Genomic DNA, 20,919 nt, shown 5'->3' on the forward strand with positions numbered 1-20,919 from the left:
CATAAACGATATCGTAACCGCCATCGATAGGAAACAATACTGTGCAGCCGTATTCATTGACCTGGCCAAGGCTTTTGACTCTGTCAATCACCACATCCTCATTGGCAGACTCGACAGCCTTGGCTTCTCTAATGATTGCCTCGCCTGGTTCACCAACTACTTCTCTGATCGAGTTCAGTGTGTCAAATCGGAGGGTCTGTTGTCCGGGCCTCTGGCAGTCTCTATGGGGGTGCCACAGGGTTCAATTCTTGGACCGACTCTCTTCTCTGTTTACATCAATGATGTCGCTCTTGCTGCTGGTGATTCTCTGATCCACCTCTACGCAGACGACACTATTCTGTATACTTCTGGCCCTTCTTTTGACACTGTGTTAACAACCCTCCAGGCGAGCTTCAATGCCATACAACTCTCCTTCCGTGGCCTCCAACTGCTCTTAAATACAAGTAAAACCAAATGCATGCTCTTCAACCGATCGCTGCCTGCTCCTGCCGGCCTGTCCAACATCACTACTTTGGACGGCTCTGACTTAGAATATGTGGACCACTACAAATACCTAGGTGTCTGGTTAGACTGTAAACTCTCCTTCCAGACCCACATCAAACATCTCCAATCCAAAGTCAAATCTAGAATTGGCTTCCTATTCCGCAACAAAGCATCCTTTACTCATGCTGCCAAACATACCCTTGTAAAACTGACCATCCTACCAATCCTCGACTTCGGTGATGTCATTTACAAAATAGCCTCCAAAACCCTACTCAATAAATTGGATGCAGTCTATCACAGTGCCATCCGTTTTGTCACCAAAGCCCCATATACTACCCACCACTGCGACCTGTACACTCTCGTTGGCTGGCCCTCGCTTCATACTCGTCGCCAAACCCACTGGTTCCAGGTCATCTACAAGACCCTGCTAGGTAAAGTCCCCCCTTATCTCAGCTCGCTGGTCACCATAGCAGCACCTACCTGTAGCACGCGCTCCAGCAGGTATATCTCTCTAGTCACCCCCAAAACCAATTCTTCCTTTGGACGCCTCTCCTTCCAGTTCTCTGCTGCCAATGACTGGAACGAACTACAAAAATCTCTGAAACTGGAAACACCTATCTCCCTCACTAGCTTTAAGCACCAGCTGTCAGAGCAGCTCATAGATTACTGCACCTGTACATAACCCATCTACAATTTAGCCCAAACAACTACCTCTTTACCTACTGTATTTATTTATTAATTTATTTTGCTCCTTTGCACCCCATTATTTCTGTCTCTACTTTGCACTTTCTTCCACTGCAAACCAACCATTCCAGTGTTTTTTTAGTTTTTATTTTACTTGCTGTGTTGTACTCACTTCGCCTCCATGGCCTTTTTATATTTTTATTTATTTATACATATATTTGTTTGCCTTCACCTCCCTTATCTCACCTCACTTGCTCACATTGTATATAGACTTATTTTTTTTTTTCACTGTATTATTGACTATATGTTTGTTTTACTCCATGTGTAACTATGTGTTGTTGTATGTGTCGAACTGCTTTGCTTTATCTTGGCCAGGTCGCAATTGTAAATGAGAACGTGTTCTCAATTTGCCTACCTGGTTAAATAAAGGTTAAATAAATAAATAAATAAAATAAAAATAAAAAATGCTTGTTGGCATGGCTTTCTCCAGGTGCTCAGGAAGTGTATTCCTGCTGATTTATTGTCAATGTTATCGGCCCTGACCTTCAGTTCTCTCTCCGTTTATACTAGACGAGTGAATCATCTCTGATAGATTATTTATCTCTGTCTGTGTCTCTCTCTCTCTACCTCTCTATCCCTCTTCCTCCTGTCCTCTTTGTCTTTGTGTGTAGATGCTGGGGGAGTATAACCACTCAGTGCTGTGCTATGAGCAGGCTCTCCAGGCCCAGCCGGGCTTTGAGCAGGCCCTGAGGAGGAAGCACGCCGTCCTCTGTCAGCAGAAACTGGAGCAGCGCCTGGAGGCCCAACACAGGTAACGGCACAGCGCCTCACTGCTCAGGGCGTAGTTAGGTTCATAGAGAGTGAGGAACCATTTTGAAGGGGATTTAATGGGAAGGGAAGTATTGTTGTGGACACAGACTTCCTCTTTATATGGCACAGGTTACAATGCTGAGTTGACAAAACATTATGAACACCTGCTCTTTCCAGGACAGACCGACCAGGGGAATCCAGGTGGAAGCTATGATCCCTTATTGATGTCACTTGTTAAATCCACTTCAATCAGTGTAGATGAAGGGGAGGAGAAGGATTTTTAAGCCTTGTGACAATTCAGACATGGATTGTGTATGTGTGCCATTGAGGGTAAAGACAAAAGTTTGAAGTGGCTTTGTGTTAAGAACTGCAATGCTGCTAGGTTTTTCACGCCCAACAGTTTCCTGTGTGTATACAGAATGGTCCACCACCCAAAGGACATCCAGCCAACTTGACACAACTGTGGGAAGCATTGGAGTCAACATGGGCCAGCATCCCTGTGGAACGCTTTCAACACCTTGTAGAGTCCATGCCCCGACAAATTGAGGCTGTTCTGAGGGCAACGGGGGCCACTCAATATTAGGAAGGTGTTCTTAATGTTTTGTACACTCGGTGTATAACCGCACGGTGACCTGTCAGTAGGCCTAGGGCTAGCTATATGTGATCTGTCACACCCCCCAGGTCTCTGCAGCGCACGCTGAACGAGCTGAAGGAATACCAGAAACAGCATGACCACTACCTGCGTCAGCAGGAGGCCCTGGACAAATACAAGCTGCTGCAGGAAGAGCAGATCCTCCGCAACATCATCCACGAGACCCAGATGGCCAAGGAGGCACAGCTGGGTGAGATGCTACACACACACGCGCACGCAATATATATACACACACACACACTCACACGCAATATATACACACACACACACTCGCACGCAATATTTACACACACACACACACACACTCGCACGCAATATATACACACACTCGCACGCAATATATACACACACACACACACTCGCACGCAATATATACACACACACACACACTCGCACGCAATATATACACACACACACACACTCGCACGCAATATATACACACACACACACACTCGCACGCAATATATACACACACACACACACTCGCACGCAATATATACACACACACACACACACACTCACACGCAATATATACACACACACACTCGCACGCAATATATACACACACACACTCGCACGCAATATATACACACACACACACACTCGCACGCAATATATACACACACACACACTCGCACGCAATATATACACACACACTCGCACGCAATATATACACACACACACTCGCACGCAATATATACACACACACACACACACGCACGCAATATATACACACACACACTCGCACGCAATATACACACACACACTTGCATGCAATACACACACAAACATGTAATACACACAAGCGCAATACACACACATGCGCAATACACACTCACAGATACACACACACGCACACACACACAGTGTATATGGATGAGCAGCCATCGCTCATCCATATACTTACATGTACATATTCTCATTCACCCCTTTAGATTGTGTATTAGGTAGTTGTTGGGGAATTGTTAGATGACTTGTTAGATATTACTGCACTGTCAGAACTAGAACCTCAAGCATTTCGCTACACTCACATTAACATCTGTTAACCATGTGTATATGACCAATAACGTCTGCTAACCATGTGTATATGACCAATAACATTTGATTTGAGTTTTATATAAATGAATATGTCCATTTGGAGATGGTCAGTTAATTCTGTCCATTCACCTTGGTCAACAGAAAATAGTGCAACAATAATTAGTTGTTTTGTTCAGGCAACCACCAGATGTGTCGTCTGGGCCAGCAACAGAGCAGCCTCTTCTGCCCCTTGGACCTGCCGGTGCGTTATCACCGCGGAGACCTGTTTGAGCACGTTCACCACATCCAGTTTGGAGAGGAGGTCTCTGTGGCGGGCAGCGTTGCTCTGGTGTCGGAGCCGAGCACCAACCACACCACCAGCTCACACCTCCACCCCTCTGTGTCCGGAGACCCTGAGCCTGCAGCCCTCTGGGGCCACCAGGCCTCCCCCACCGAAGTGAGTTCAGACTGTGTGTGTTTGGCAGGATTTATCAGTGTGTGTGGATAGTGGGCTTTGTGCTGTGTTGGCAGGACAATCTAAAGGTTTCTGTGGAGCTGACTGCGTGTGTTTTTGTCTGTAGGACATTCAGAGGCTGCTGTGGCCTCAGAGGGCAGACTGTGCTGATGAGTTTCCTGTCATCCCCCCCGCCCACCTACTACCCACCTTCTACCTCCCACCTGAGACACAGGGCCCCAGGTTAGTGTGTTAGACACAGGGCCCCGGGTTAGCGTGTTAGACACAGGGCCCCGGGTTAGCGTGTTAGACACAGGGACCCGGGTTAGTGTGTTAGACACAGGGCCCCGGGTTAGCGTGTTAGACACAGGGCCCCGGGTTAGCGTGTTAGACACAGGGCCCCGGGTTAGCGTGTTAGACACAGGGCCCCGGGTTAGCGTGTTAGACACAGGGCCCCGGGTTAGCGTGTTAGACACAGGGCCCCGGGTTAGCGTGTTAGACACAGGGCCCCGGGTTAGCGTGTTAGACACAGGGCCCCGGGTTAGCGTGTTGGACACTGGGCCTCGGGTTAGCATGTGCCAGGTTGTTTGTGTATGCTACCTTTTTGTGCCTGTTTCTAACATGGTGTGTGTTGTGTCTTGAAGCCGTGTGTGTGCTGGTGGATTGTGTTGACTCGTAGAGCCTCTTCCTCAGCATGGTTTGTGTAACATGTGATGTATGATATGACATTCATGTATTTGCTTACCTCACTGATGTGTGTTCAGCCTCCAGACTGTGCTGTACGGTACCGGACCCCCTCCCTCCTCCCTGGCTTCCCCAGACTGTGGCCCTGTGCTCCAGCCCCCTCCAGCTGACCTGCCTGCCTCTGTGGGCTGGACCTTGGAGGACAAGGAGCTGCCAGACCCCCATGCCACCCAGGTTAGTGCGTGTGTTGGATAGGTGGTCTGTAACATCAACATATTTTTGAGACTGGGCTTTGGATTCAATACAATACCATCTTTATTAATCCATTATACAGAGACAACAGAAATGTGTTTTCTGTCACAGTACCCATCTTCACCACTGGGAGCACCACTGAGTCAGCCACAGAGCAGCCCCACTGGAGCAGGGTTGAAGTGTGTCACTGTGCTGATTGTGTGTGTCTGTGTGTCTGTGGGGGTGCAGGTACTGCTGTCTCGCAGCAGAGGCTGGAGTTTGGAGCAGGCTGGTGCCAGCATAGCCCAAGCCATGAAGAAGGTGAGTGCCGTAGAACAGAGAAACATGGTTTCATATCAGAAATCAACTCCACTACTGTCCTGAGAAATGCGATGGCTTTGGACTGTTCTGTCAAAATAAACAGCCTTCCACAGTTGTAATAGAAAAGGATCCGTCTTCAGACAGTGTACGTCCTCCTCTCCTCCAGGCTAGCGCCCCTGGCTGGTTGCTCCAGAACGAGGCGGCTTTGTTCTGGCGGGCGAAGGGTAACGGTACCAGCTCGCTGCAGTGTCTGCGCCACTCCCTGGCGTCGGCTCCGCCCACCCAGCGCAACCTGCCCCTCGTCAACGCTGCCAATCTGCTTCTGCGCCACGGCCTCAGCGCCCACGCACACACTCTGCTGCAGGACGCCCTGGCACTCAACGCCTCTGAGGTACACACACTTTAAATACTTTATTTGACTCCACAAATCACATTACATTCAACAAGGAAACATTTCTCAGGTCTTTGTATGTGTGGACACTTCAGGATACAGAAAGCACCTTGTTCTCCAAACAGCCAGGCGACCCCTAACAGCTGACAGAGAGCAGTTCCTAGCCCTCTGCTTTGCTCTAGTCTTCGGCAGGCCTGCAGGCCACGCACTGTTAGGTGTTGTACCTGGCTGAGACTGCCAAATATCAGGGCTACTAACAGCTTGCAGCTATATCTGAGGCTGTTCTAGCAGGATATGATGGACTGGTATTTCAGCTCCTCGTAACAATCACATGACACACACACTGCTGGAGGACACCTTGGTTCTCGACACCTCCGAGGTGTACACACACACACACACACACACTCACACTCACACACACACTCACACACACACACACACACTCACACACTCACACACACTCACACACACACTCACACACACTCACACTCACACACACACACACACTCGTTTTCTTACATTCATATTCCTGTTCTTGCATGACATTTATCCCGAGTGGCGCAGTGGTCTAAGGCACTGCGTCTCGGTGCAAGAGGCGTCACTACAGTCCCTGGATTGAATCCAGGCTGTATCACATCCGGCCGTGATTGGGATTCCCGTAGGGCGGCGCACAATTGGCCTAGCGTTGTCCGGGTTTGGACGGTGTAGGCCGTCATTGTAAATAAGAATTTGTTCTTAATTGACTTGCCTCGTTAAATAAAGGTTCAATCAATTACAGCACCTTTTAGAAGTTGTCCACAGTGTTCTCTAATGGGATGTTATATAAGGATATCCACAGTGTTCTCTAATGGGATGTTATATAAGGATATCCACAGTGTTCTCTAATGGGATGTTATATAAGGATATCCACAGTGTTCTCTAATGGGATGTTATATAAGGATATCCACAGTGTTCTCTAATGGGATGTTATATAAGGATATCCACAGTGTTCTCTAATGGGATGTTATATAAGGATATCCACAGTGTTCTCTAATGGGATGTTATATAAGGATATCCACAGTGTTCTCTAATGGGATGTTATATAAGGATATCCACAGTGTTCTCTAATGGGATGTTATGTAAGGATATCCACAGTGTTCTCTAATGGGATGTTATATAAGGATATCCACAGTGTTCTCTAATGGGATGTTATATAAGGATATCCACAGTGTTCTCTAATGGGATGTTATATAAGGATATCCACAGTGTTCTCTAATGGGATGTTATATAAGGATATCCACAGTGTTCTCTAATGGGATGTTATGTAAGGATATCCACAGTGTTCTCTAATGGGATGTTATATAAGGATATCCACAGTGTGGTCCTAATGGGAAGTTATATAAGGATATCCACAGTGTTCTCTAATGGGATGTTATATAAGGATATCCACAGTGTTCTCTAATGGGATGTTATATAAGGATATCCACAGTGTTCTCTAATGGGATGTTATATAAGGATATCCACAGTGTTCTCTAATGGGATGTTATATAAGGATATCCACAGTGTTCTCTAATGGGATGTTATATAAGGATATCCACAGTGTTCTCTAATGGGATGTTATATAAGGATGTCCACAGTGTTCTCTAATGGGATGTTATATAAGGATATCCACAGTGTTCTCTAATGGGATGTTATATAAGGATGTCCACAGTGTTCTCTAATGGGATGTTATATAAGGATATCCACAGTGTTCTCTAATGGGATGTTATATAAGGATATCCACAGTGTTCTCTAATGGGATGTTATATAAGGATATCCACAGTGTTCTCTAATGGGATGTTATATAAGGATATCCACAGTGTTCTCTAATGGGATGTTATATAAGGATGTCCACAGTGTTCTCTAATGGGATGTTATATAAGGATATCCACAGTGTTCTCTAATGGGATGTTATATAAGGATATCCACAGTGTTCTCTAATGGGATGTTATATAAGGATATCCACAGTGTTCTCTAATGGGATGTTATATAAGGATATCCACAGTATGGTCCTAATGGGATGTTATATAAGGATATCCACAGTATGGTCCTAATGGGATGTTATGTAAGGATGTCCACAGTATGTTCCTAATGGGATGTTATGTAAGGATGTCCACAGTATGTTCCTAATGGGATGTTATGTAAGGATATCCACAGTATGGTCCTAATGGGATGTTATATAAGGATATCCACAGTATGGTCCTAATGGGATGTTATATAAGGATATCCACAGTATGGTCCTAATGGGATGTTATGTAAGGATGTCCACAGTATGTTCCTAATGGGATGTTATGTAAGGATGTCCACAGTATGGTCCTAATGGGATGTTATGTAAGGATATCCACAGTATGGTCCTAATGGGATGTTATATAAGGATATCCACAGTATGTTCCTAATGGGATGTTATGTAAGGATATCCACAGTATGGTCCTAATGGGATGTTATATAAGGATATCCACAGTATGGTCCTAATGGGATGTTATGTAAGGATATCCACAGTATGGTCCTAATGGGATGTTATATAAGGATATCCACAGTATGGTCCTAATGGGATGTTATATAAGGATCTCCACAGTATGGTCCTAATGGGATGTTATATAAGGATATCCACAGTATGGTCCTAATGGGGTGTTATGTAAGGATATCCACAGTATGGTCCTAATGGGATGTTATATAAGGATATCCACAGTATGGTCCTAATGGGATGTTATATAAGGATATCCACAGTATGTTCCTAATGGGATGTTATATAAGGATATCCACAGTATGGTCCTAATGGGATGTTATATAAGGATGTCCATTCTAATGACTCTGTTTCCCTGCTCTCCTCTGGTCCCCTGGCAGCCCCACACTCTCCTGAGCCTGGTGAGTGTGAATCTGGCCCAGGGCAACGTGACGGGCGCCCTGGACCTGTTCCGCCACACCCTGGCTCTCTCTGCCAGTTGTGCCCAGTGCCGTGCCAGCCTGCCCCTTCTGCGATGCCTGCAGTTCTACCCGTTCCTATACAACCTGCAGCGCTCGCCATGTCCGCGTGAGTGGCCCAGTTCACCTCTCATGCCATACTTTATTGTCCATTTGTTGTGGAAATTATTTTGGGAGGCCTGGGATAAGTGGTACTTGGCTTATTTTATAGTCAGTACCAACCTTCCCCTTTTGACCTCTGTCTGTCTTGTGTAAGGGGTGACAGTGTTGTAAATTCAAACGTTGACCTCTGTCTGTCTTGTGTAAGGGGTGACAGTGTTGTAAATTCAAACGTTGACCTCTGTCTGTCTTGTGTAAGGGGTGACAGTGTTGTAAATTCAAACGTTGACCTCTGTCTGTCTTGTGTAAGGGGTGACAGTGTTGTAAATTCAAACGTTGACCTCTGTCTGTCCTTGTGTAAGCGGTTACAGTATTGTAAATTCAAACGTTGACCTCTGTCTGTCTTGTGTAAGCTGTTACAGTGTTGTAAATTCAAACGTTGACCTCTGTCTGTCTTGTGTAAGCTGTTACAGTATTGTAAATTCAAACGTTGACCTCTGTCTGTCTTGTGTAAGCTGTTACAGTGTTGTAAATTCAAACTTTGACCTCTGTCTGACTATCTTGTCTAAAGGCTTTAATATTAATTGGAGATGGACCTGGAATCTTTCTGCAGTCCACCCTCTGATGATCTCTCTCTGTGTCTGTATCTGTGTCTGTCTATGTGTCTCTCTCTCTCTGTCTCGCTGTGTGTGTCTCTCTCGCTGTGTGTGTCTCTCTCTCTCTCTCTCTCTCTCTCTCTCTCTCTCTCTCTCGGTGTCTCTCTCGCTTTCTCTGTCTCTCTTTCTCTGTGTCTCTCTTTCTGTGTCTCTCTCTCTTTCTCTCTGTGTTTCTCTCTAGAATGTGGAGGAAAGTGTTTTAAGTGGAGAAATGTTCCACTCAATAATTGAAGCTGTTAAAAATAGTCCAGCTGCTGCATTTAGAGAACTCTATATTTGACAATCAGACGCCAACCCCCTCACCATGTTTACAACCTACACACACTTTCTATGTCGAGGTGAAAAGGTGCAGGGTCACAAGAAAGACCCATCTCCACTATGACAAAAGGGACATGATGTCCAGTTCGTTATCTGTATTTGTTGCTTGAACGTCATGCACATTGTTGGCAGGCCAGTTTAGTGGAGAAAGTGTGTGTGCTGATGGGTTTAGTGTGTGTGTGTGTGTGTCAACAGAGGGTGCTGTGTGTGTCGGGGAGGAGGATGTGACTCTACATCTAGGTGAATGGGAGGCTGGCAGTAGACAGAAGCAGCAGGAGGACCCCACCACCACGGCTGCCCAGGCTCTGCCTGTCTCCACAGTGGAGGAAGCCCTCCTGTTTGAGAGTAAGACCCTTATGATTTGGACTCTGACTGTATGAAATCAAATGAACAGAACTGTTCATGGAGTTCTGCACACTCAGATGCTCAAACATCTGGGTCCTGTTCATTAGGGCACTGTAGCAAAACGTTTTGAAACGGAAAACCTACAAATGTCATGTTAAACCCTCCCTGTTTCTGTCCGTTTTCTTCCGTTTGGTACCTAATGAACAGGACCCTGCCTTTCTGTTTGTAACAGAGGTGGTGCTGGACAGTAATGGCTCTGGAGAGGCAGGCCAACAGCCTGGAGGAGGAGAGGGGGATGAGGAGGAGTGGCAGCTGAAGGAGGAGCTGATGGGGGCCTTCGAGGGGGCTCTGGACGTGGGGGGCAAGCGGGGCGACCTGAGGGGCATCCGCGTGCTGAAGAACGACCGGGTGATGGGAGCGGGCCGGAGCGGAGGAGGGCCCTGCTTCGGGAACTGTGAGGATGACGAGGGGGCTGAGTGGGTAGGTGTCCTGTACTGAGTAACTACCATGATGTAATATAGAGACAGACAGGGGGCTGAGTGGTACATGTCCTGTCCTGAGTAACTACCATGATGTATGAAACGTTATGTCCAAACAGTAGCCAGGCCCCAGCCCAACCCCCCCCCCCCCCCCCCCTCTCTCTGTGTTCCTGGTCCTCAACAGATCACGTTCCAGGTGAAGCGTGTGAGGAAGCCCAAGGCGGACAGCCCCGAGGGCTGGGGCAGTGCTGAGGACACCCTGCAGGGGGAGACACTGCTCCCTGGAGGCCACTCTGTCCTGGAGATCAGTGGCCCCACCATCCCGTCCCCCGGGCCCTCGGGTAATAAACAGCCTGCATGCTCACAGACAAACTCACACGGAGAATCTCAATTCTATTTACTTGACTCCTCGTGTCCTCTCGCCGCCTCCTCAAAACCCCATTAGAGGAAGAAGACCAGTTGGGAGGGACCTCTGACTTTAACATCCAATGGGTTCTGAGAAGGATGCGAGGAATCAAGGAAATACAATTGAGATTCTCCCCTAAAGTCAGTTCTCTTAGTCATCATCATTGAACCATACTAAGAAAGTGTTTGTGTCTCTAGGGTACTGATGTGTGTGTGTGTGTGTGTGTGTGTGTGTGTGTGTGTGTGTGTGTGTGTGTGTGTGTGTGTGTGTGTGTGTGTGTGTGTGTGTGTGTTGTGCGCAGGGCGATGGAGGGACTATACCAGTCTGGGCTGGCCGGGGCCAGAGGAGTGCCAGAGAACACGCAGGGTAGACCTCACCACCGTGGCCAGTACCTGGCTGGCTGTGTCTGCCAAGAACATCGAGTCAGTACCAACCTTCCCCTTTGTCCTCTGTCTGTCTTGTGTAAGGGGTTAGGACAGTGTTGTAAATGAAACCTTTGAACTCTGTCTGGCTATCTCATAGATAACTATATATAGTGTGTGCCAGTGGTTTCCCAACCCTCCCCTGGGGAATGTACCTCCCAGTCCACATTGTCCCAACCCTCCTCTGGGGAATGTACCTCCCAGTCCACATTGTTCCAACCCTCCCCTGGGGAATGTACCTCCCAGTCCACATTGTTCCAACCCTCCCCTGGGGAATGTACCTCCCAGTCCACATTGTTCCAACCCTCCCCTGGGGAATGTACCTCCCAGTCCACATTGTTCCAACCCTCCCCTGGGGAATGTACCTCCCAGTCCACATTGTCCCAACCCTCCCCTGGGGAATGTACCTCCCAGTCCACATTGTTCCAACCCTCCCCTGGGGAATGTACCTCCCAGTCCACATTGTTCCAACCCTCCCCTGGGGAATGTACCTCCCAGTCCACATTGTCCCAACCCTCCTCTGGGGAATGTACCTCCCAGTCCACATTGTTCCAACCCTCCCCTGGGGAATGTACCTCCCAGTCCACATTGTTCCAACCCTCCCCTGGGGAATGTACCTCCCAGTCCACATTGTTCCAACCCTGCACTGACACATCTGATTCAACTAACTAATCAACTAGTAAAATGTTGACTGCCACTGGAGTCAGTTGGGAATCACTTTATTAGGACTTAAAGGGATAGTTGGAGATTTAAACTCTTTTTTATATATATTTACACTGTTAAGATGAACTCATGGATACCATTTGTACGTCTCTGTGCTGTATGAAGCAAGGTCGTATCTTGAGCCATTACTCACTAGCCCAGTGACTGGAAGTCTACTGTAGCAACTAGCATGAAACTACCTTCAACTTCCTTCAAACTCCAGTGACTGGAAGTCTACTGTAGCAACTAGCATGAAACTACCTTCAACTTCCTTCAAACTGTACACATAACATTGGTAACCATGAGTTCATCTGACTCTGGGGAAGTAGAGAGTTCAACATTTTGGCTAAATAAATATCTTCTTAACATCCAAAGCCATACTTTAATTAGAAAAATGTCTAAAGTTCTATTCCCCCCTCCCTCGCTGTTCTCTCATTTCCCCCTTCCCTCGCTGTTCTCTCATTTCCCCCTTCCCTCGCTGTTCTCTCATTTCCAACCTCCCTCGCTGTTCTCTCATTTCCCCCTTCCCTCGCTGTTCTCTCATTTCCCCCTTCCCTCGCTGTTCTCTCATTTCCCCCCTCCATCGCTGTTCTCTCATTTCCAACCTCCCTCGCTGTTCTCTCATTTCCCCTCCCTCGCTGTTCTCTCATTTCCACCTTCCCTCGCTGTTCTCTCGTTTCCACCCTCCATCGCTGTTCTCTCATTTCCAACCTCCCTCGCTGTTCTCTCATTTTCCCCTCCCTCGCTGTTCTCTCATTTCCCCCCTCCCTCGCTGTTCTCTCATTTCCCCCCTCCCTCGCTGTTCTCTCGTTTCCACCCTCCCTCGCTGTTCTCTCATTTCCCCCCTCCCTCGCTGTTCTCTCGTTTCCACCCTCCCTCGCTGTTCTCTCATTTCCACCTTCCCTCGCTGTTCTCTCGTTTCCACCCTCCCTCGCTGTTCTCTCATTTCCAACCTCCCTCGCTGTTCTCTCATTTCCAACCTCCCTCGCTGTTCTCTCATTTCCAACCTCCCTCGCTGTTCTCTCATTTCCACCTTCCCTCGCTGTTCTCTCGTTTCCACCCTCCCTCGCTGTTCTCTCATTTCCAACCTCCCTCGCTGTTCTCTCATTTCCAACCTCCCTCGCTGTTCTCTCATTTCCAACCTCCCTCGCTGTTCTCTCATTTCCAACCTCCCTCGCTGTTCTCTCATTTCCCCCCTCCCTCGCTGTTCTCTCGTTTCCACCCTCCCTCGCTGTTCTCTCGTTTCTACCCTCCCTCGCTGTTCTCTCGTTTCCACCCTCCCTCGCTGTTCTCTCGTTTCCACCCTTCCTCGCTGTTCTCTCATTTCCACCCTCCCTCTGCAGCATCACGGAACACATAGACTTTACCACTCCACTCCAGGAGCCTGCGGTGGAGCCATTGTGCAACGCCAACCTGGCTGCCAGCATGCACACCCTGGACCACCTGGCTGGCGTGGCCAACCGCGCCGCTATTCACTACACCGGAGAGAGTCAACTCAGAGAGGTAGGAGACAGAGAGAGTCAACTCGGAGAGGTAGGGGACAGAGAGAGTCAACTCGGAGAGGTAGGGGACAGAGAGAGTCAACTCGGAGAGGTAGGGGACAGAGAGAGTCAACTCGGAGAGGTAGGAGACAGAGAGAGTCAACTCGGAGAGGTAGGGGACAGAGAGAGTCAACTCGGAGAGGTAGGGGACAGAGAGAGTCAACTCGGAGAGGTAGGGGACAGAGAGAGTCAACTCGGAGAGGTAGGGGACAGAGAGAGTCAACTCGGAGAGGTAGGAGACAGAGAGAGTCAACTCGGAGAGGTAGGAGACAGAGAGAGTCAACTCGGAGAGGTAGGGGACAGAGAGAGTCAACTCGGAGAGGTAGGGGACAGAGAGAGTCAACTCGGAGAGGTAGGGGACAGAGAGATTCAACTCGGAGAGGTAGGGGACAGAGAGAGAGTCTACTCTGAGAGGGAGGGGACAGAGTCTCTCACATCTCACCAGTCTGCATCATTTCACTGTTCTGCCGTGAGCCTCAACCGGATTTCTGTTTGTCATTCAGGTTCTACAGAATCTGGGCAAAGATAAGTTCTCCCCTCAGTCCTTTGAGCAGGTGGGCACGCGCATCGCCAAGGTCTTGGAGAAGGTATGTGGAGGTGGGAGCTGCCCGTCAGGCTATTCTACAACCCTGTATCACCCAAATCACAGCATCTTCCGGTAGTATAAAGATCAATAAAATCATGCAGACAAATGAAAGTCTCTCCTCTCCTGAGCAGAACCAGACATCGTGGGTCTTGTCCAGCATGTCTGCTCTCTACTGGAGGGTGAAGGGTCAGGGCAAGAGGGCCATCGACTGCCTACGCCAAGCCCTCCACTACGCCCCGCACCACATGAAGGTAACACGGACTGAGACTTGCCCAATAATAACACATGTTTGTTTTCCTTTGCAAAACGTTTTTCTACTATGTGAACTGCTGAACATGACCCCGTGCTATAGGGCTGTGTGATAATTCAGTATCTCTCTCCTTCCCTCCCTGCTTCCCCGCCCTCCCTCTCAGGATGTACCTCTGATCAGCCTGGCCAACATCTTCCAGAACGCACGGCTGTGGGAGGACGCCCTGACCGTGGCCCGCATGGCTGTGGAGATCGCCCCGCACTTCGTTGTCAACCACTTCACCCTCGCCAACGTCTACATCGCCATGGTGAGCCCACCACCATCGGAACAGACCAGCATTGTTGTCATGGCCTGGCCATGAGTCGTCTGGTTCAGGGTCTGTCGTCTGGTTCAGGGTCTGTCGTCTGGTTCAGGGTCTGTCGTCTGGTTCAGGGTCTGTCGTCTGGTTCAGGGTCTGTCGTCTGGTTCAGGGTCTGTCGTCTGGTTCAGGGTCTGGTTCAGGGTCTGTCGTCTGGTTCAGGGTCTGTCGCCTGGTTCAGGGGCTGTCGCCTGGTTCAGGGTCTGTCGCCTGGTTCAGGGTCTGTCGCCTGGTTCAGGGTCTGTCGTCTGGTTCAGGGTCTGTCGTCTGGTTCAGGGTCTGTCGTCTGGTTCAGGGTCTGTCGTCTGGTTCAGGGTCTGGTTCAGGGTCTGTCGTCTGGTTCAGGGTCTGTCGTCTGGTTCAGGGTCTGGTTCAGTCTGTCGTCTGGTTCAGGGTCTGTCGTCTGGTTCAGGGTCTGGTTCAGGGTCTGTCGTCTGGTTCAGGGTCTGTCGTCTGGTTCAGGGTCTGTCGTCTGGTTCAGGGTCTGGTTCAGGGTCTGTCGTCTGGTTCAGGGTCTGTCGTCTGGTTCAGGGTCTGGTTCAGGGTCTGTCGTCTGGTTCAGGGTCTGTCGTCTGGTTCAGGGTCTGTCGTCTGGTTCAGGGTCTGGTTCAGGGTCTGTCGCCTGGTTCAGGGTCTGTCGTCTGGTTCAGGGTCTGTCGCCTGGTTCAGGGTCTGTCGTCTGGTTCAGGGTCTGGTTCAGGGTCTGTCGTCTGGTTCAGGGTCTGTCGCCTGGTTCAGGGTCTGTCGCCTGGTTCAGGGTCTGTCGTCTGGTTCAGGGTCTGGTTCAGGGTCTGTCGTCTGGTTCAGGGTCTGTCGTCTGGTTCAGGGTCTGTCGTCTGGTTCAGGGTCTGTCGTCTGGTTCAGGGTCTGTCGCCTGGTTCAGGGTCTGTCGTCTGGTTCAGGGTCTGTCGTCTGGTTCAGGGTCTGTCGTCTGGTTCAGGGTCTGTCGCCTGGTTCAGGGTCTGTCGCCTGGTTCAGGGTCTGGTTCAGGGTCTGTCGTCTGGTTCAGGGTCTGTCGTCTGGTTCAGGGTCTGTCGCCTGGTTCAGGGTCTGTCGTCTGGTTCAGGGTCTGGTTCAGGGTCTGTCGCCTGGTTCAGGGTCTGTCGTCTGGTTCAGGGTCTGTCGTCTGGTTCAGGGTCTGTCGCCTGGTTCAGGGTCTGTCGTCTGGTTCAGGGTCTGTCGTCTGGTTCAGGGTCTGTCGTCTGGTTCAGGGGCTGTCGCCTGGTTCAGGGGCTGTCGCCTGGTTTAGGGTCTGTCGTCTGGTTCAGGGTCTGTCGTCTGGTTCAGGGTCTGTCGCCTGGTTCAGGGTCTGGTTCAGGGTCTGTCGTCTGGTTCAGGGTCTGTCGTCTGGTTCAGGGTCTGTCGTCTGGTTCAGGGTCTGTCGCCTGGTTCAGGGTCTGGTTCAGGGTCTGTCGTCTGGTTCAGGGTCTGTCGTCTGGTTCAGGGTCTGTCGCCTGGTTCAGGGTCTGTCGCCTGGTTCAGGGTCTGTCGTCTGGTTCAGGGTCTGTCGCCTGGTTTAGGGTCTGTCGTCTGGTTCAGGGTCTGTCGTCTGGTTCAGGGTCTGTCGCCTGGTTTAGGGTCTGTCGTCTGGTTCAGGGTCTGTCGTCTGGTTCAGGGTCTGTCGTCTGGTTCAGGTGCTTAATTACCTTCAAGTGTCAGTGGTTGTGAAGCGGGTTATTTATGCTGGTATTGGTAAGTGTGTGTGTGGAATCTTATGCTGGTTGTGTGTCATGTGGGTGTTGAAGAATGCTAATGCTGCTGCTAATGCTGCTGCTAATGCTGCTGCTAGTGCTGCTGCTAGTGCTGCTGCTAATGCTGCTGCTAATGCTGCTGCTAGTGCTGCTGCTAGTGCTGCTGCTAGTGCTGCTGCTAATGCTGCTGCTGCTAATGCTGCTGCTAATGCTGCTGCTAGTGCTGCTGCTAGTGCTGCTGCTAGTGCTGCTGCTAATGCTGCTGCTAATGCTGCTGCTAATGCTGCTGCTAATGCTGCTGCTAGTGCTGCTGCTAATGCTGCTGCTAATGCTGCTGCTAGTGCTGCTGCTAGTGCTGCTGCTAATGCTGCTGCTAATGCTGCTGCTAATGCTGCTGCTAGTGCTTCTGCTAATGCTGCTGCTAATGCTTCTGCTAGTGCTGCTGCTAATGCTTCTGCTAATGCTGCTGCTAGTGCTGCTGCTAGTGCTGCTGCTAATGCTTCTGCTAATGCTGCTACTAGTGCTGCTGCTGCTAATGCTGCTGCTAGTGCTGCTGCTGCTAATGCTGCTACTAGTGCTGCTGCTAGTGCTGCTGCTGCTAATGCTGCTGCTAATGCTTCTGCTAATGCTGCTACTAGTGCTGCTGCTGCTAATGCTGCTGCTAGTGCTGCTGCTGCTAATGCTGCTGCTAGTGCTGCTGCTGCTAATGCTGCTGCTAATGCTGCTGCTAGTGCTGCTGCTGCTAATGCTGCTACTAGTGCTGCTGCTGCTAATGCTGCTGCTAGTGCTGCTGCTGCTAATGCTGCTGCTAGTGCTGCTGCTGCTAATGCTGCTACTAGTGCTGCTGCTAATGCTGCTGCTAATGCTGCTACTAGTGCTGCTGCTAGTGCTGCTGCTAATGCTGCTACTAGTGCTGCTGCTGCTAGTGCTGCTGCTAGTGCTGCTGCTAATGCTGCTGCTAGTGCTGCTGCTAGTGCTGCTGCTAGTGCTGCTGCTAATGCTGCTGTGTCAAATGACGGCATGAGTATGAATTGTGGTGATTTGTGTAAATACTGATCAGTTGTATTTATTATTCTTTGTTCATTGATCTGTGTGTGTGTGTGTGTGTGTGTGTGTGTGTCTCCAGGAGGAGTTTGAGAAGGCCATGCGCTGGTATGAGTCCACTCTGGAGCTGCAGCCAGAGTTTGCCCCTGCCAAGGACCGCCTGAGAACCATCCAGTGTTACCTGCTAACCAAGAAGGACCGCCGTCTACCCTGAGACGACTCCACCGGAGAAGCCCTCGGAACACACACACCACACATACAAAAACTTAACTTACAGTAGTTACTCACAGGAAAGCGGTTGTTGATTTTTTATTTTAAGTCATTGCCATATAATTTATGTCCAAAGGAATTCAGGGGTTCCATTCGCTGTGACCTCAGACTCTGGTCGTAGGGGGTAAAACATTCACTAAATGACCCATGTTACCTTCTGAAGAAGCCCTCCACCTGAAACGTTCTCAATTCTATTAGGAAGCTTTGGGATCTATCCCATCACTCAGCTTCCCTGTCCCGTAGACTACAGTATATAGAGCCCAGCATAGAGTCCCATCACTCAGCCTCCCTGTCCCATAGACTACAGTATATAGAGCCCAGCATAGTCTTATCACTCAGCCTCCCTGTCCCATAGACTACAGTATATAGAGCCCAGCATAGAGTTTAATCACTCAGCCTCCCTGTCCCATAGACTACAGTATATAGAGCCCAGCATAGTCTCATCACTCAGCCTCCCTGTCCCATAGACTACAGTATATAGAGCCCAGCATAGAGTTTAATCACTCAGCCTCCCTGTCCCATAGACTACAGTATATAGAGCCCAGCATAGAGTCCCATCACTCAGCCTCCCTGTCCCATAGACTACAGTATATAGAGCCCAGCATAGAGTCCCATCACTCAGCCTCCCTGTCCCATAGACTACAGTATATAGAGCCCAGCATAGAGTCCCATCACTCAGCCTCCCTGTCCCATAGACTACAGTATATAGAGCCCAGCATAGAGTCCCATCACTCAGCCTCCCTGTCCCATAGACTACAGTATATAGAGCCCAGCATAGAGTCCCATCACTCAGCCTCCCTGTCCCATAGACTACAGTATATAGAGCCCAGCATAGAGTCCCATCACTCAGCCTCCCTGTCCCATAGACTACAGTATATAGAGCCCAGCATAGAGTCCCATCACTCAGCCTCCCTGTCCCGTAGACTACAGTATATAGAGCCCAGCATAGAGTCCCATCACTCAGCCTCCCTGTCCCATAGACTACAGTATATAGAGCCCAGCATAGGGTCCCATCACTCAGCCTCCCTGTCCCATAGACTACAGTATATAGAGCCCAGCATAGAGTCCCATCACTCAGCCTCCCTGTCCCGTAGACTACAGTATATAGAGCCCAGCATAGAGTCCCATCACTCAGCCTCCCTGTCCCATAGACTACAGTATATAGAGCCCAGCATAGTCTCATCACTCAGCCTCCCTGTCCCATAGACTACAGTATATAGAGCCCAGCATAGAGTCCCATCACTCAGCCTCCCTGTCCCATAGACTACAGTATATAGAGCCCAGCATAGTCTCATCACTCAGCTACCCTGTCCCATAGACTACAGTATATAGAGCCCAGCATAGTCTCATCACTCAGCCTCCCTGTCCCATAGACTACAGTATATAGAGCCCAGCATAGAGTCCCATCACTCAGCCTCCCTGTCCCATAGACTACAGTATATAGAGCCCAGCATAGTCTCATCACTCAGCTACCCTGTCCCATAGACTACAGTATATAGAGCCAGAAGGCTGCTGTTCTTTGTTCTGTCTCCAGTGGAGTTGGACTAGGAAGTGCAGACAGGACATGGTTTTATTTCATGAATTCATACACATCCTTCTCTCTGTCCTTCATTCCTCAAGGTGTTCACTGAAGAAACTATATGGTGTAACTGGAAACCTGCCCAATTCAGTCAGATAGGTGAAATCTCAATGAGGGGGGTATTGAAGGAAGGAAATATGCTTTTATTTTATGTTTTTGAACTGGGCCCCTACGATTAGTCTTTTCTTTAAGGGCTGAGAATCGTTTCGTTTTTTTGAGGTAGTGAAACACACCAAAGGGAAGAGTTTATTTTGTTAGGAATCCATCAAGAAGGACAATGCAGTAGTTGATTTACAAGATATAATCCCATAGATGGTGCTGTTTTTTAAATTTATTTTAATTGGAGGTTTTAATTTCTTATGATTAAGAAATAGTTTGTTAAAGAGACAGAAATTGCTGCTGGTTTGTAACTTGCTAACTAAACGCAGGTGTACCGGGTCATGGAATGACCCGTCTCAAAACCTTTTACAATTATGGCTGCTTAAAAAAATTAATATAGATTGTCTTGTTTTGCCCTTGTTTTTTTATCATTCCTATTTATGTGGGGACCTACAATGAATAAATGAAAATGTATTTTTATGAAAGGAACGTTAATGCATAGCAACAAAAAAAAGTTAACTGTAATGTGTTGTTTACGTTTGCTCTTTTATTTATAGAAATTATTTGTCAGGGCCCAAAAAAACGGTTCACTTTTGACCATTTTTCAAACTTTAAATTGAACTGTTGTGTACAGTATTAAGGCAGTGGGACATATAAGTTGATCGGCTCATCATTTGAATGTATCCATTGTCTTTTTACGAACTTCAGACCTCTCTGGGAAATAAAAAGCAAGATGTTTTGATGCCTTGAGACTTAAGTTGAATGGAGGTGAGTTTTGGATTCAGGGGTCTACTTCAGGGGTCTATTTTCTGGGGTCTACTTCAGAGTGCATTTAAACAGAGGTAGTGGTGTGGTGGGGAGACTGAAACCCATGCCCAAGGGTGTGGTGGGGAGACTCAAACCCAGGCCCGAGGGTGTGGTGGGGAGACTCAAACCCAGGCCCGAGGGTGTGGTGGGGAGACAAACCCATGCCCGAGGGTGTGGTGGGGAGACTGAAACCCATGCCCGAGGGTGTGGTGGAGAGACTGAAACCCATGCCCGAGGGTGTGGTGGGGAGACTGAAACCCATGTCTGAGGGTGTGGTGGGGAGACTGAAACCCATGCCCGAGGGTGTGGTGGAGAGACTGAAACCCATGCCCGAGGGTGTGGTGGGGAGACTGAAACCCATGCCCGAGGGTGTGGTGGGGAGACTGAAACCCATGCCCGAGGCAGCCGTGTGGTGGGGAGAAATAATTCTGTAAATGGTGGATGGAGATGTCTTTCCAACTCCTCTGACGGACAGCACAGCCCTCCCCCAACGCACTGCTCCCATTAAAAACCATTGAGTTGCTGTGTTTTAAAGCATGGCTCAGTTAGGGTCCTGAGTGGATGAAATCCTGTGTAACACTACACTTCTGGCTTTGTCAT

The 20,919-nt window shown here is 49.0% G+C and overlaps 1 protein-coding gene across 3 annotated transcripts in view; it reads left to right on the plus strand.

The window, feature by feature from the left end:
- The window catches only part of ttc17 (tetratricopeptide repeat domain 17), a 28,419-nt gene extending 8,150 nt beyond the window's left edge, over positions 1 to 20,269 (plus strand). For 2 of the 3 annotated variants that reach the window (XM_071400641.1, XM_071400642.1), the window contains exons 8-24: positions 1,839 to 1,978; positions 2,659 to 2,819; positions 3,844 to 4,103; positions 4,228 to 4,343; positions 4,865 to 5,018; positions 5,265 to 5,336; positions 5,503 to 5,727; positions 8,590 to 8,776; positions 9,936 to 10,085; positions 10,318 to 10,565; positions 10,749 to 10,905; positions 11,272 to 11,392; positions 13,438 to 13,597; positions 14,139 to 14,222; positions 14,353 to 14,472; positions 14,635 to 14,778; positions 17,647 to 20,269. In XM_071400641.1, coding sequence (XP_071256742.1) covers positions 1,839 to 1,978; positions 2,659 to 2,819; positions 3,844 to 4,103; positions 4,228 to 4,343; positions 4,865 to 5,018; positions 5,265 to 5,336; positions 5,503 to 5,727; positions 8,590 to 8,776; positions 9,936 to 10,085; positions 10,318 to 10,565; positions 10,749 to 10,905; positions 11,272 to 11,392; positions 13,438 to 13,597; positions 14,139 to 14,222; positions 14,353 to 14,472; positions 14,635 to 14,778; positions 17,647 to 17,778 — 2,631 coding nt within the window. In that variant the 3' untranslated portion in view covers positions 17,779 to 20,269. The remainder of the gene's footprint in view (positions 1 to 1,838; positions 1,979 to 2,658; positions 2,820 to 3,843; positions 4,104 to 4,227; positions 4,344 to 4,864; positions 5,019 to 5,264; positions 5,337 to 5,502; positions 5,728 to 8,589; positions 8,777 to 9,935; positions 10,086 to 10,317; positions 10,566 to 10,748; positions 10,906 to 11,271; positions 11,393 to 13,437; positions 13,598 to 14,138; positions 14,223 to 14,352; positions 14,473 to 14,634; positions 14,779 to 17,646) is intronic. The other variant, XM_071400643.1, reaches the window with a different exon arrangement.
- Positions 20,270 to 20,919: the final 650 nt, after the last annotated feature.

The sequence above is a fragment of the Salvelinus alpinus genome, chromosome 5 (genome assembly GCF_045679555.1).
Source record: "Salvelinus alpinus chromosome 5, SLU_Salpinus.1, whole genome shotgun sequence".
Classification (NCBI taxonomy): domain Eukaryota; kingdom Metazoa; phylum Chordata; class Actinopteri; order Salmoniformes; family Salmonidae; genus Salvelinus; species Salvelinus alpinus.